Genomic DNA, 16,935 nt, shown 5'->3' with positions numbered 1-16,935 from the left:
AAAATGCTACATAAATGGGGATCATTTTGAACCAGACAACATCCTTGTAAAGTCAGAACATTTACTAAATGTCTGTAGGTCAGAACCTCTGCTCAAGCCTTATTTAAATCCATTCCATTTACTGACACCATGACAGCCAAAAAACTTTCCCATGATATCTTACTTAAGCTCTGAATGACTGCCACACTGCATTTAAACAATGCCACTTAGAGGTAAGTGAAACTCGTCCCTTGATTTCTGAGGCTGTTTACATATTCAGGTTGCTTTATCAGGAAAAGCAAAAATATTGGGTTTTACTGTTTGTTTTGATTTTGTTTTATTTTGTACAATGCAAGTAGGACCCAGATGCACATTATCCATAATAGACTTAATTGTGTGTTACATTCTCCATTCAACAGCATAGACATCTTCCTAAACAGTACAATGAAGACTGGAATCTTGACTACAAATCACATCTGTGGTTGGTTTAATTACCCTTAAGACCTGCATACAAAATCCTCAAAAGGGCTGCCTGTTCAGCACAACAATCCACAAGCATTGTTCTTCTTGGCATTGCTATCTAGTAAAGCACCAACATTGTCTAAGCAGGGTGTGTAGTTTAAAAGATAAGATGGGGGTGTTGGAATCTGCAGCACTCAAGCCTGTCAAGATTCTTCATAGGCCACCTTGAAGTTCACTCTGACTTGTATTGTGCAGAGTTCTCTTTTCTTTTTGACGGAAAATTTCAAGGCACTCAGGTGTGCACTCTGGTTTTACTCAAAAACGTGCAATCTTCTTCCACAGATTCAAAAGTCTTCTATGAAGTTTTTTTTTAAGGTATACATTTTCTTTGGATTTTTTGAATGTGTACACTTTCCAATATTTCCCCACGAACAGCATCATTACTTTGGAATGAGCATTCTTTCACTATGGAAGTATGAGGAATCCGTTTGGTGGTGGGAATCTGTTAGATTTTCTGGGCTCGGAAACCTGGAGTCTGGGTTCTTGGTGAGCACTCCCTGTGTTCACTGGAAACTCACCAGGAATTGAGCCCAATGCACGACATCTGCAGCGTCCCTCTGTCATGCCCAGCACTGTCCCAGTGCTTTTGTGTTTTGGTAGCTTTCATTTCATCAAGAAATAAAAGCTCTGTTCTTACAGAGCCAACATTATGAGAGAGAATTTGCTATGAGAGCAACAGCTTGCAATCATGCTGTATGCTGATCAAAAGCAAGATCACCCCACTTGCAGGGAGACCAGCCACACAAACCCGTACTTTATTATGGTCTCCGGGTGATGGTGGTTGTCCTTACAGATCCATAAGAAACAGAAGGCAACCCTAGGATTCCCTGCACTCTTTTGCAATTCAATTCAATCTCACATTTCCTTTCCACCTCCTATGGTACTGTACTATTAATACATCTTCTCCCTCTATTCCTACTTCCTCAGGGCAAATGCAACTGAGAAGATTGAAGTTAGATGCTCAGTTTTAGGGAGACTTGTTTGGGACTATTGGATGTGGTTTTGTAAAACCAATAAATAGAAACAAACAAACAAACCAGTCTTTCCCAAACTGGCATCCTTCTTGCGTGTGCATGTGTGGACTATTTGATTCCCATCAGATTTCCTTAGCTAGCATGCCCATTCGGTTTTGGGATTATGAAAGTTGTAGTTCAACATGTCTAGATGGCAGCAGTGTAGGGAAGGTTGCTAGAAACAGTACCTGAGCAGCTGTGCAACTAATTACTAGGTGAGAGCTCTGCTATATCTGGCTGAAGGGTCCAGCTTTCTGCTCCAGAAGCCAACATGAGGACCATGGGACACTCAGAAGCAGAATGTGAATGTAATAGCATTCCCCTGTTCTTGCTCTGCAGCAACAGAGAATGGTATGCCTTTGGTACCGGACTTAAGATATAGATGTTGTGATTAGTAGTCACTGATAATGCTATCCTCCAGGAATTTGCCTAACTCCTTTTAAAGTTGCTCAGGTTTCTGGACATCACCAAGTCTTCTTGAAAATCATTTATTTATGCACTGTGTGAAGAAACACTTTCTTCTGATATAGTCTTCTCTTAGTTGAACAAGAAGTCTAGCTATGTTATTTGCAGCCATGTTATGTGAAGGTGGCCACTAATTCAGATGCTTGAAAGCATTCCAGAGTGGGCAGATTCATTCACTATGACAAGTGCAACCTTCAATAAAATGCAATTTGTCAACACCCTTTAGCAGAGGGCTTTGTTCAGGGATCCAGCCAGCTAGCCATGATACTATAAGAGGGATGGGAATCTAGAAAGCCATTTTGCTCCTCCATAAGGAGATTTAGAAGGTTTAGGATATGAAGCAGGTTAATAATAGGGATGCATAAGAAAATCATTTCAGTTAATTTTTTTAAAGTGGGGTTTGCTCAGTTTGTGTCTCCCAGAATGAACTCAGGCTTAGACATTATTTGTGGTTTAAGTTGTAAAACCTTTCTAAAACTGCAATGTGTTTTGTTGACCCTCCCAGCCAAACTGTATTCAACAACATGTGCAGATTTGAAGAATGCTCATGAAATATGTGTACTTCTACAAAATATAGACAAATAATTATGGGGAGGAGTGTGCATACATTCAGAGACGTGTGCAACTGATGTGCACATTTGGAAAAATATGCATGGAAATAAACAGAAAAATAAACAGACAAATCTTGCATTCTGTTATGAATTCAAGTCAGAACAAGCATCAAGGTGGAAGCCCTAGAGTTTTGGCAAGCTCAGGTTTTTCTGATGAGTACTTCCCTAAGCAGTACAAAGAATGCCCAGATTCATCTCAGTATGCTGTTTCACCCCTTGTCGAGGTATGCAGCCCGGTATGTAAACAATCTACACATTCTAGAGCAATAAAACTAAAGTCCTTTAATGCTAATTGTCTACAAGATTTACAACTCTATAGATAAGTTCCCTAATAGCAGTCCTTGCTAAGCAGATGTTAACTCTCTAATGGTTTCTCTGCCCAAGTCCAGGTGGGATCATTCTCCCAAGTCATGCCTTTCCTCCCTCTTACGTAATAAACTTTGCTGCTGTTCTTATCTGCATAAAATATGTTTATTTTCAGCTTTTGAGAAATCCACGACACCTATTGAGTCTTCTGTTTCTGGCTCAGGGAGATCAACATCAGAGGGGGAAGAGGCAGATTGCTCTGCCTCCTTCTGAGTAGAACGTGCAGCTTCCTCTTTCTCATGACTCTCTGTCTCTGATAAAGGTCCAGGCATTTGCTCAACGTGCTGGGGGTCAGAGGAAGACACAGCAGCTGGCTCAGCTGTCTCTGTGTTGGGTTGTGGGGTTGACTCTTGGGCACTGGGTATCAAGTGCAAGGTCTCCTCATGAGTCACTGTTTCTGTCGGGGCTTCATGCACGACACCCCTTCTGTTTCTCAGTGGCTCATGTTTTGTCTCCAGTCTCGTCAGCCCTCCACCACCCCCATTTCGTATTATAATCCACAGGAGGCAAATGGAATCGCCATATTAAGAGGCAGTGGAGCTATGACGAATGGTTGCTCATTGGTAAAATGCAGGGGAAATTGTGCCTTCATGCTCTGCTGAAGGACTTTCTTGGAACATCTGACTGGTTGCGGAGAGAAGCAAGAAAGAGGACTCACTGGGCTTTTGTCTAATCCTGCAGAGCATGACCTTCTCCTCTGGTGAAATGGGTGGCATGGAACCTCCTCTGAGCTTTTCATATTGCGTACTGGTCTTCCTTGCTTTCCTTTCTCCTCATGTTCACTCTTGTTTGCTTTCTTCTAGACCCACTACGGGAAACAAGTTTTTAGAAAATAAATCTGCATGCACCTCTGCCTCTCTGCCATTATGACACCAGGTAGTAATGCGACATTTCAAAAGCCTGTCAGAGGTGAACACGTTATAGAACTCTAATTATATGGTAGTCAGTGACCTTGTAAGTGCAGGCTAATCTACCACATCATTGCAAAGTAAATTATCTGGATATTTTGTGTCTGCACCACCACAGTCTCATCCAGAAGCTCAATGCAGCCACTGAAGTGGCAATTAATCTCTTAACCTGCTCAACACTTCCTGACTTGGGCATTTTAATAACCTTGGAGGAGCACACCAACCCCCTGGAGGGTCAGGGAACTATCTTGGTTAGGGCTGCTATTACTAAGCCAAGAGGAAGGGCTTTTTAAGTGTCTGAAGCCGTCTTGTAGAGGAGACTGGAGGTAAAGCATAAAACCATTTAATCATATCCCTTCTTCCTTATGAGGTGGGAAATAAATGCAAGTTAAAACTTAGAGTCATGGGTGTTGTTGTTGTTACTATCATGGGTGTGGGTGGGAGGGTTGCAACCTCCTTTCCTGAAAATAACCAGAAGACACAAATGGAACATGGGATGTGTTCTATGTTCACTGGTTAGTACAAGCAGTGGTAATGCACAGCTGTTGGGAAGTGGTGACTAGCAATGCAGACTGAGAAACTGGCAGCCACTACCAATCAGAGTAGAAAATTGTCTAGCTAGATTAGCCATCTGATTGGATAAATCTCAGATAAACAACTTTCTACATTCTACTAGGGGAAGGTAAACTGTGAGCCAGTGCAAGGGGATGGCTTAAGACCCACTGTGGCAGAGGGGTAGGGGAATTGGATTGGAACCTGACAGATCCAGTGCTGGGCTGGAACTTGGGAAGAGGACTGCATAAGCAGCCTCGGGTTCCCTGTAGGAGGAGAAAAGTCTTGATAACTATGTGATTGATAGATAAATGAATATATTTGCTGAGGTCAATGTCTTCCAGTTTACTGCTTTTCTCCCTTTTTCAGTTTGGTCCACCTCCTTTCCACATTGAAGTTCAATTCTTCATTTTTATCCATGTAATTTTTTCCTGTGCATTTTTTTGGAGAAGTGCACCCTTTTGTTAATGCTTTCACAAATGTATACATTTCTGAAAAGCGATTTTCCCATCCATAAAATAGGATGTTTATGCACTGTTTCCACTATATACATTTCTTGTCTGTGTGTGCATGTTTTATGTTGTGTGTGTGTTTGATTGCTGGATTTGTTTTTGTTTTGTTTTGCACACAGCATCAAAAACTCCAAAACAGTGTGGCTGTGATGCTAAACTGTGTTGCAGTTCATGTTCAGGTATGAAAAGTAAGAATCTGCTAAGTTTGTATTAAAATGCAAAGCCATGTTGGTGAACTGAATGTACACCTTTAGAATATGTCAAGAAGGAACCTTGACAGATGATAGATCTGAAGTTTCCCTGAACCAAGAAAGTTTGAAATCTAGATGGGCATAAAATTCAAAGCTGCCATGAAGACCGGGGTGCAGCATTTCTTTCAGCCTGAAGGCCTAATTCCGTTTTGGAAAAGTTTCAGGGCTGCGTTCCAGTTGTCAGTGGGGTTGAAAGCAACAGTTGGATTGCTGTTGGATTGGAAAGCAACAGCAACAACAGCAGCTGCAGCTCAGTATGTTTTGGCTTCAATCTCTTTCTGCTGCCATGTAAGCCCAGGTTCAAGCTTCCAGAATGGTGGAATTTGCCACAAAAGCCAGGAAACCACCTGATACCTGGTGATGAAGGAAAAGGTGGGAGTCCAGGGGAAGCATTGCTATTTAGTGAACCCTTAAGAGCCAGGTCGGGATCCCAGGAGGCCAGTACAGTGGTACCTTGGATCACAAACGTAATCCGTTCCAGGACTCTGGTCATGACCCAAATTGGTCATGAGCCAAGTCAAATTTCCCCATAAGGTTCAATGTAAATAAGGTTAATCCGTTCTGTAACCATTTTTTTAAAATCAGAAAAATGTGAAGCAAACTGACAAAGAACAACCAAGATCGCAGCCATCTTCCCCCCACCTCCCATCTTGAGCACAAATGTGGCCATCTCTCTGGCCCCCAGCATGACCAAGATTGCACCCGTCATCCTGGTGCACTGGTGGGGAGGGGGAGAGATGGGATTGCAGGCATGCTCAGAGGGGAGGGACAGGCGTGATCATGCTTGGGGGGGAGATGGCTGAGGCCGCAACTGCGCTCGTGCAGGAAAGATGGGTGCAATCACGGGCACACTCCTGCAGGAAAGACAGGCACGATCTTGGCCATCGCGGTCTCCACCTGATGCGGAGTTCACAACCTGAGTCAAACTTTTTATGAAATTTTTGTTTGTGACCCGATTTGGTTGTGAACTGAGGTGTTCATGAGCTGAGGTACCACTGTATTTGCTCTTTGCCCAGTCTGAGCTGCTGTCCATGGGAGGTGGTTGAGGCCCCATTGGTGAGGGTGTTCAAGGATAGATTGGACATGCACATGGGAGGCATGTCATGAGCAAAGCCAGCTGGAGCCAGGGGTCAGACTAGATGGCCTGGAAGACCCCTTCTGGCTCGCTCTGTTTCTATGTTTCTATGTTACCCCTGATCTGAACAAAATAAAAAGGGGAGGGGGGCATTGACATTTCCTGGTCATCCAGAGGCTCACCTTCCATCAATCATATTTTTATCCTTGAAACATAGGAAGCTGTCTTATACAGAAGTCAGATTGTTGGACCATCTGGCCCCATATTAATGCCACTACTGGCAATGGCTTTTGAGAGCTTCAGGTGGGTTTTTCCAAGCCCTACTTGCAGATCATGGGGACTGGACCTGGGACCTTCTACCAACAAAGCAGATGCTCTGCCATGGAGAGACGACCATGGACAACATTGCTTAGGGAACCCCAGCTTGCATGTAGACTCAGCAGCATGGTTGCTGATCTAATGCCTGATGGAATGGGGATCCAGGAGGCTGTTCTTATGAAGCACTTCCCAGACAGGGGAAATTATGTTGTTTGTATTGATGCCAGTACCCAAAAGGAGTGGCTCCACTGACAAATAAAGAGAGAATCACTTGCATGCTAGCATTCACAACGTTATGGTCATTGTGTAGAACTTGTGTACAACAATGCCAAGCATGGGATAGGAACCTGGATCCTGGAAGTGGTTAACGCCTCTCTGAGGGACGGCTGGGTACCTACCCCTTTAAAGGAGGCAGTAGTCTGACCGGTCCTGAAGAAGGCTTCCCTGGATCCAGAGATGGCCACTAATTCTAGACCAGTGGCCAACATCCCGTTTTTGGGCAAGGTGTTGGAGCGGGTGGTGGCAGGACAACTCCAAGCACTCTTGGATGAAACTGATTATCTGGACCCATTTCAGTCCAGCTTCAGACCCGGTTATGGTGCTGAACCTGCCTTGGTCGCCCTGACTGATGACCTGTGCAGGGAGAGAGACAGGGGGAGTGCATCCCTGTTGGTTCTCCTGGACCTGTCAGCGGCTTTCAATACCATTGACCATGGTATCCTTCTGGATAGGCTAGCGGGATTCGGAGTTGGAGGCACTGCCTTGCAGTGGTTCCACTCCTATCTCAATGGCCAATTCCAGAAGGTGGTGCTGGGGGACTATGGCTCTGAGCCATGGCAGCTATGCCATGGAGTACCGCAGGGATCCCTTTTGTCCCCTTTGCTATTTAACATCTACATGAAACCGCTGGGAGAGGTCATCAGGAGGTGTGGGCTGCGGAATCATCAGTACGCTGATGATACCCAGCTCTACCTCTTGTTTTCCACCAATCCAGGTGAGGCAGTGGCTGTACTGAACCAGTGCCTGACTGAGGTAATGGGCTGGATGAGGGCCAATAAACTGAAGCTCAATCCAAACAAGACGGAGGTCTTGTTGGTTGGCGGATCGGGTTTCAGGGAAGAGGACCTTGACCTTGTCCTGAATGGGGTTGCACTCCCTCTGAAGGACAAGGTCCACAGCTTGGGAGTGCTCCTCGATCCAGAGCTTTCACTGGAAGCTCAAGTAACAGCAGTGGCGAGGAGTGCTTTCTTTCAGGTTCGACTGATCCACCAGCTGCGTCCCTACCTGGAGAATGACTGCCTGGCGACAGTGACTCACGCATTGGTAACTTCCCGACTAGACTTCTGTAACGCGCTCTATGTGGGGCTGCCCTTGAAGATGGTCCGGATACTTCAATTGGTGCAAAACAGGGCTGCCAGGTTGCTGATGGGGACTGGGCGTTGTGCTCACATAACTCCAGTCCTCCGTCAGCTTCACTGGCTCCCCATTGAAGTCCGGGCCCAATTCAAGGTGTTGGTTATCACCTATAAAGCCCTTAACGGCTTGGGTCCTGGTTACCTAAAGGAGCGCTTACGTCCATACATGCCCTCCCACCCCTTGAGATCAGTGGCAGAGGCCCTTCTCTGGGAGCCCTCCGTGAAGGACATTAGGAGGGTGAGTACCCGGAGGAGGGCTTTCTCTGCGCTAGCGCCCAATCTATGGAATGCGCTCCCCAGAGAGGTCCACCTGGAGCCGTCGTTATTTGCTTTTCGGCGCCAGGCCAAGACCTTTTTATTTAAATGTCATTTTAATTGTTAATATTATTTATTGATTTTATATTTTCGGCCAGGACGTCTCCAATTATATTGTTTTATATGGTTAATTATGTATTTATTTATTGTTGTGAGCCGCCCCGAGGCTTTGGCGAATGGGGCGGCATAGAGGTTTGCTAAATAATAAATAAATAAACCTTCAGGCTGGCTCTGAGCTCGATTGCAGTGCTGAAAGCACACTTAATGTCCATGTTAGACACCAGAAACCAGTTTGTGCACTGATACTTTTATCTTTGCTACAAGCCTATCGAGGAGATAATCCTAAAACCATCAAATGAATTTCATAGTCAAGTGAATATCTGAACCCAAGTTCCACGGGTCCATCCTGGTTCACATGCAGCTGCCTCCCTTACGGGTCAAGCATTTCTAGCTTGCATTATTTGGATGATCAGTATATTTTCATGCACATTAAGTCCACTCTTCTTGCTCCCTCAGGAGTCATTATGGCTTATAAAGCAATCACTGAAATGATTTTCAGATTATAGTGCAATAAAATCTGATAATTTGTTACAAAGCATACAGGCAGGTATTATATAGCTCTTCTGACATTTAAAAATAAGAGTTCACAGTCCATTTTTCAAGCCTGGATGCTGTCATAGGATGGCCAGATTCGCTACTCCAGTGTGCAAACAGGCATTTAGTCTAGAAACCTATCTTATTTTGTATGTATGAGTGCAAAGTTAACAGACCAAATACAGAAAATGTTTCCCATTAGAAGGGGTGAGGGAATTCAGATGTGTTAACTGAGCTCAATATACATTGTTCCCCAAGTGCTTTTGCATAAGCTGAGGACATTTCATTTTTTTCCTGCAAGGGGAGTACAGAGAAAAATTCAGTATGCACAAACAAAAATGTAAGCTTGCTCACCTGACTTAAAAATTGCTGCCTCAATGACAGTAGCTATTTACAAGACAGCAAGGTGATGAATGTTTGATAAATCATACATTTACAACACATCTTAAAAAGAAGTGAAAAAGCTGATATGATTATTTAATGATTGAATGATGTGGCATCCTGGTTAGCCAGATTAAATCGTTTGATCATTAAAGCAAATCTGGAGTAATCATATAACGAGGACCCCAATGAAGAGCCAGTCCAGAGATCCACAACTGATCCTAAACCTGATGGATCCACAGCCCATCTTATCTTTAATATACATGTTTGTGACACTGTATTTCTTACTTTCTTAGTTAGTACTTTTTTATTTAAATTGTGGAGACAGGCTTTTAACCGGGTGCCAGTAGGAAGGAGGATGCCATTGGTCCAACCCTGTGTGAGACCTGACACAGGCCTGATCGTTCTTGAAAACTCACCTGAGCTGCCCATTGCAAACAGAGGTTCTGTCATAGCTCTCCTCTTAGGTGCCCCATCTATAATCCCGCTCAAACTAGCATGCTAATCAGGAAAAAGCAACCATAGTGCATATGATAGGGAGAGAAACAAAGCTCCTGTCGTGGTTTAATAAGAGGAGGAATGGACAAATATGTCAAGTTTGGTTACTTTTAGTTCATTTTTCTAGTTTTAAATTTGATGTTGGTAGGGTTCATGCCTTACGTGCCAAAGATCCCAGATCTAATCTTGTCAAAAAAAAAAAAAAAAAAGTGAGGTAATGTTATTGAGTGGAAAAAAACCTCTGTTTGGGACTAAGGAACAGTGATACAGAACTGGATTTCAGGTTGTCTGTTTGTTCATAAGTGTGAAAAAAACTAGATTCAGATTCTGAGATAAAGCAAGCAACATTTTCTCCCAGCAAATAACTTTTCTCCTGTACCAAACCAGATGGGCTATAGCCTAAAAGTAAAATCTAGCTTTATATGTTCAAAAACTGAGGTACAAAATGGAAGGTACACAGTCTTTATGCTCAGCACTGTGCTAAGGTCCCTATGGAAAAACCATTATGGGGGAAGATTAATCCTGTGAAATGCCCAAGGTGATTATACTTATCTTGTATACACTGAAGACAAATCGTCCACCAATACACCATCTATAAAATGGTCTTTATTTCCAATTGGATGTGCAAGGTCGTTAACATTGGAATGTCCAAGTTTCAGAAAAAAAGCTCTCTTATTTCAGTGATTCACCCAAAAGATCAAGGACCATGAACAATTCTGCCTCCCCAGTGGCAGCTTCACCTCTTTAATTGCTATCATCCCAGTAGGTTATCATTATTTCAGTGCTATATTATTAAATAGTACATGATGTACTCAGTCTTTTCCCTTTTTAATCAGCATATTTTATAGACTGGGGAAATATCTATTATTTAAAGAAAGGAAGGATGTTAACATCTAGGAGGCATCTGTCCAGTGAACTGAGGCAAGTGGATACTTTTATCATAAAACTGAGATGGAAACCTTTTCCTCTCAGCCATAGGAAACATGAACAAAGAGCTTTGTTAGTAAAACATCAGCACAGGCATTTATTATATGCTCAGCCTTCCTTATTCATGGGTTATTTCAGCCAGTGGTTTTCAACCTTTCCAAAGCTGGGTACCAGCAAAAACAGGAAAACACCTTGGGAACCACTGAGGCAGAAACAAAAAGCACCACACACACAATACAGTATTCTGTGTATTAACTTCCAAACACAATACCAAAAAAGAAAATTCTCCAAAACAACCAGAAACCGAGCAACAAAAAAATGCCTATGAAAGAACAAAATAACAAAATTGGCACAGCATGGACCCCAGCCAGCTCCTACCAACACATCTCTTCTCTCCCTGGCCCCCTGGTGACACCAGCCCCTCCCCCCCAGCACACACAAAAGCAATGCCAAATGAGGAAGAGGAGGTGGAGCACAGCCAGATCCCACACTGGTCCATGGCAAGCAAGATGTGACCGCCGCCCCCCCCCCCCCAGACCATCAGGAAATCTTCCGTGAACCAGCACCAGTCTGCGGGGCAGTGGTTGAAAACCACTGGTTTAGACAATATGCCCCTGAATTTCTGGTTCTCTCCCTCCCTGACTCCCTAAATATCACTTTCACACATGTTTCGTTTCATTTTGTTTTGTTTTTGGAAGGGCAAGAGAAATAAGTATTATTACAAGAGTGAAAGAAATTTTTTTCTGATTGTGCAATTTCATTATTCTGTGATAGCACAGCACCACCTAGAGGTTATATAGTGGAAAAGTCATTTGTAACTTTTGTGTACTCAGCATGAAAGCAGATGCCAAAGATGACTCAAGTCCTGTGTAGAAAGTTCAAGGAAGAAAGAAAATCAGATTCAAGAAAGGGAGAACAATTACTTGAACAGGATGTAGGCTGGGCAAAGACAGAAAAATCAATGAATCAAGTTTCAGAAACAACCAAACTGTTAGAAGCAGGACAGAGAGTGGATTTGGATCAGCTCACAGATCTCTGGGCAATTTATTATAGATCAGCAAGGATTTCTGACTCCTAGTCGTTTACCAAAAGCAGCAATAAAATTGTTCTCCTTTTTTCGCACTAAATTATACTGCTACAAAGAAAAATGCTGGGTCATAACCCAGAGGTCTGTAACAAGGAGTATATTTTTGTAGGGAAAGTGTATAAACTCTTCTGTTATTCAGAAGAAAAAAATCCCTGGGTACAGAATCTTTTAACTCTAAATGCATGCATGCCTTTTGCATTGTGCTCCAGTTGGTTGAGCTCCACCTTCAAATTAAGTCAGAAAAAGGGTTGGAAGCTGGTCCTTGGCATTGCCTTTTCGCATCTATTTTGCCCAAGTGACCACTGGAACAGTGGGAGTAGAACACTTTGAGATACCGCTCTTCTTACTCTCCCGCTTTGCTTCCTGTTACCTCTCTCAGAGAGACTGATACATCAGGGGTCTTTGCTTTGTGGTCACACCCTGTTCACTACCTGAACAGTCCTGTTGCTGCTCTTCCCATGCACTCACATTAGGTACATGGCTTTCTAGACAGAATCCAATGTTAGTCTTTCCTATCCAAGCATACCTTTCTTAATACTATGCTTAAGACCCCCCCCCTTTTTTTTAACTAAGCTACAGCCCCTGCCTGAGTCATTTTCCCACTAGGAAGCATCAAACATGGGTTTAAATGCACCAAAGGTGACTCTAATATGTTCACTCCCTTAGAAGAGAACTTCGGAGACCATAAGGATCAGGCCAAGTCCACCCAGTCCCTCATTCTGTGCACACTTCAGCCAAACAGGAGGAAACCCACTAGCACAGCAGGAGCCCAACAGCATCTTCCCAGCCTCTTGCCCCAGCAGATGAGATACACAAGCAAAGTTCTTTCAACTATACTCAAACACAAAGTGCCCACCACCACCAGCAGCCTGAAGTCTGCCCTCCTGTAATGCAAAGAAGTCAGGAGAATTGGAAAGAGCAAAGGAAGGTGGTTTCTAATAGCTCTGACTATTTGTCCATTTAGCCCAGCTTGTCCCATCTGACCGGCAGTAGTTCTTCAGGGTCTCAGACAGGGGCCCTTAACATCTCCTGCCACCTCATTCTTTTAACTGGAGATAGGATCTGGGAACGTCTGCATTCCAAGGATTATGTGCTCTACCTCTGAGTTACAGTCTGTCCTGTCACGGTGTTGCCAAAGCCTCTAGCAATGATGACAGCAGTCCGGTCAACATCACAGAAGGGCAGGGTGCACGGGAAGTGATGTGCCTTGATTGGTTGAGCTATTCTGATCCCAGAGATCAGAGCAGGCAGATGGGGATAGGAAGGCTGAAGTAAAACCAGGAGCTGGTATCTTGAGAAGGCAACAGACCAAATGTAAACAAAGACAACCTAGGAAATATGGTTACTGGGGGATTGGAGGGGAGGGCAATAGGGACGTGAGAACAAGCAAAACCCAAGTGTGTCCAAATCCTGTCTCAAAATTCATTCTCAGATTCTGAGTTTTATTTTTCTTTTTGCATGCATAAATCCCCAAATCTATGTATCTTTGTGTGCATCTCTGGAATATATGCATTCTTCTCCCATTGGCTAAAATGTAGTTGTGTACCATTTTCAAAAGTACATATTTTCATGTATTTTTAAAAAATGTCTGCATGAATATGAACATCCCCCCCTTTGGGTCTGCAAATGACAGTACAAACTCATAAACGTATGAAGTTTGACTGCAATTTGCATCTGAACTAAAATAGGTAAAAGGAGGATGGGTAAAACTTCATCAGAAATGAACTGAAATTAATTTCTCATATATCCGTGGGCAGTGGGTGGGTGGAATCAGTGGTTTAAAGACCTGGAATGGGAGCAAGGGAAGATGGAAGGAAGAAGGGAGTGCCACAGTGACAGGGCATACACATTTGAAAAATCAGTCACATATCTGGCATGTCATGAGCGGAGCCGGCTGGTGCCAGAGGTCAGACTAGATGGTCCGGGAGACCCCTTCTGACTCGCTCTGTTTCTATGTTTCTATATCTTGCTTGAGCAAAAGGCCATAGGTGAGAACTGGGAGCAGTGTGGGATAGCAGATCGCAGCAGCACTTTTGCATAGCTATGTTTCAGCGGGAAGCAGTCTGTCTGGGGACCCAACTACAGCATACTTAGTATAGTTGTCAATGCAGCCCCACCCACAATTGCCATGTTCTTGGTCAAAGCACTCTCCCCACTGGAGTTGAAATCCACTCACTGTTGAAGCCGCCATTGCTGCTAGTCTCTGCTGCTGCCACCTGGTGCTGAAATAGCCCTTCGGATGCGGCACTTCCTGACAGTGAATGGGTGAAGACAAGGAGGGGGGGGAGGAGAAAAACGACAAGGAGGAAAGGCGGGGGGGGGTATGTGGAGGAATGAAGCAGGGGACAAGAAGGGAAAGGGTGTGTCTTTAACTGCATCGTATGTCTTTTCACTGGCTGAAAAATTGCAACAGTGCAATGCATATTTCAGGCTTTGTAACAGGGTAGTCACCTATGATGTGCAAGAATTCCTCCAGGAGGCAGGTTGGAGAAAGCCTTTTCAAATGACATCATTTCTTGTTTTCCTTGTACATGTGCCATGAACAGTTAATGCAAAGATTTGCAGGGTGGGCAGCTAGAAAACATCTTGAGGACTTGTTTTCAATCTGGATATCATTTACAGTCAGGGTGGGATCTTTGTGATCTTCCCATTGGCACCTCCAATCCATTGTTCTTGCTTTTAACCTTTTCAGAAAAGGTATTTGGAAACCTGTCTGTTGTTTTCATATATAAAAGCTTTGCCTCGGACAATCTGACTGTAACTCCAACACAAATAAACTGTAAGTATGGGTAACCACATTTGCTCACCTGTAGGAATCATTACTAGTGATGAACACATGCCCTCTGCTCCATCTCTTTAGCATGCCACAGGCTTACTTGGCAAGTATTCTGGTCGTACCAAATTCTAGCTTAGCTAAAGGAATTACTGAAATTAATTCCAGAATTGGACGGTAAGCTTGCTGTACCTTTCACTGCCACCTCTTTTTTACCTGTATTTTTCCTCTCATCTCTTATTGATGTACATGTGTGCATTGATAAAATACTACAAAAAATCATCAACAATGGCATCAAGATACTTCTTCTCCAGTGAGGCTTATCACTGCATGGTGGTTGAAAAAAGCAAGCGAACAAACAAACCCCACACAAATGAACACATAAGAGAGAGGGGGAGATTTTGATGCAATCATACACACAATCATATCAAAATTACGCATTTTTTGAAATGTTCTATCCATGCACATGTGTGAATTGTTGCAGTAGGAAAAATTGCCAAGGAACTAAAGATCAAGGCAAACTGGGCATGAATACTGGTTGAACAGAATAACTAATAATCTTTTAACAGATATGACTTCTAAGAGTTGGTTCCAACCCAGAACTCAGAAATCCAAGTATATTGCCAGTTAAGGAGACTGTCAGAGCTATCCTTAACTGTTGTCTCTCCCCCAAACACCTGCAGCATTCTTATTATGATTCCTTCCTGCTGTTACAGAGAAGTGGCTGAAATATGCTCCTTAGGAGAAGAACCTGCTTGCTACCTTATATTGTAAAACAACATGCATAACCTGCTACTACATCTCCCACTAACACCCACAGCAAGAGCTACTGCCAACATCCTAGCAATGCGAATACCACTGAAATTATTTTGAATGTGAAACAGTAAACACACTTTGCTTATATTTGGAAGCCAAATGTTTATCTGAAAAATGTCTTGAAAATGGAATGAACACAAGTAGGCCAAGCCTAGGCCCATTCAGTTAAATGGTGAGGTATGTACAGGCTTAAATTTTGGAATAATTAGAACAACTGCAATGTGTAAATACTTAATTTATATGAAACACCCCCTTTTTAATGGAGGACTGAAGAATTCAGGGGTCACTTTTGTAGGTCCTCTGGGGAACCATGTGGGGAACCCTGCTTTAGGGAACAGCACAGGGAATGAGGAGAAGTCCTGCTGCATTAGAGCCACTGGCTAGATCCTTCAAGACAGCCGAGGCCTGCTTCAGTGTGGAGGGGACACTGGCTATAATGCCCTCTAGTTGCTTCTTTTCCCTGTTGGGGAGCATATATGGCAGTGGCTCTGAGCAGTGGTCTAGCTGCCATTTCAATTTCCCAGAATACTCCACAATGGCTCTATATTGGAGGCATTGTGGGAAATTGAAGTGGCCATTATACCCAGCCACCTAGCTCTCATTGGTTAGGAAGTCTGAAAGTCTAGCCAGGTATTAAAGGGGGACCAGGGCAGGAATCACCAATGGACACTGCCAAGGAAACTGGTAGACTTGACACTTGACCTGTCCCCATGCAAACAATTTACAGAAAAGGCAATCCAGTGTTGATTTACAGCCTACTTTGAGTAAATATGATGAAATGACTATAGCTTTAGACTATATAAAATTCAATGATCTCATACATTTTCTCTCTATAAGACAAGGCAGGAAAGAAAGAAAAAGAGAGAGGGAAGGGGGGAGAGAGAGGGAGAAGTGATGCTTTTTGGTTTGTTGTAGAAGGAGATATAAGACAATTCATTTAGTTCATTTTTGGACAGAATTTATTCAGTCCAAACATCCCAGGAAAGAACAAGTCTGCAATTTTCAAGCTTGTGATGTGAATCATGGAGCATTTAAAAGAAGAAAAGAAAAGCCCACTCTTTCCATGCAAATATCTTAATTACAGGAAGTTGAGAAGGACATTTGTATGTAAATGTGTGTCACTTTGTCTTCTGTATGCCTTTCTGAATGGCCCTTTGAGATGGGAAGCCTGCATGTTTTTACTAGTTAAGAAGCTTCTAACCCACTTGACAAGATATGCTGTGTGTGCTGATGTTGCATTTAAAGGGAAGACCACATTTACACATGATGCCATCTTTGTATCTATCATCCGTAAGCTTCTGGCTTCACAAGCTTCCAGGTTCCACCCTCATCCCCAGTCAACAAGGAGCTTGGGCAGAGCTAAGTTCACTTTCATAACAGCATCTTACAAGAATGCTATTGAGTTTTCCTTGCTCAGGCATTCATAACCCTTTCAGCCCGTGGCCAAATTCTATTTTGAAGACGGGCTTTGGGGGCACATTGCAGTGCATGGTGTGGTTGGGGCCAAGAGGAGACAAGGACAAAAACTCCTAATATACACACCCACACACATAATTT

The 16,935-nt window shown here is 43.4% G+C and overlaps 1 protein-coding gene across 2 annotated transcripts in view; it reads right to left on the bottom strand.

Moving 5' to 3' along the window:
- The window catches only part of NTRK3 (neurotrophic receptor tyrosine kinase 3), a 516,845-nt gene that overhangs the window by 25,485 nt on the left and 474,425 nt on the right, over positions 1-16,935 (bottom strand). The window contains exon 16 of one of the 2 annotated variants that reach the window (XM_044438931.1): positions 13,966-14,040. The exons of the other annotated variant lie outside the window; for it this stretch is intronic. Coding sequence (XP_044294866.1) covers positions 13,966-14,040 — 75 coding nt within the window. The remainder of the gene's footprint in view (positions 1-13,965; positions 14,041-16,935) is intronic. 2 annotated transcript variants of the gene reach the window in all.

Source organism: Varanus komodoensis, unplaced genomic scaffold (assembly GCF_004798865.1).
Source record: "Varanus komodoensis strain SLA01 unplaced genomic scaffold, ASM479886v1 scaffold33, whole genome shotgun sequence".
Classification (NCBI taxonomy): Eukaryota; Metazoa; Chordata; class Lepidosauria; order Squamata; family Varanidae; genus Varanus; species Varanus komodoensis.
Note: the sequence above shows the minus strand (reverse complement) of the source record. Positions and strands in the feature narration are given on the sequence as shown.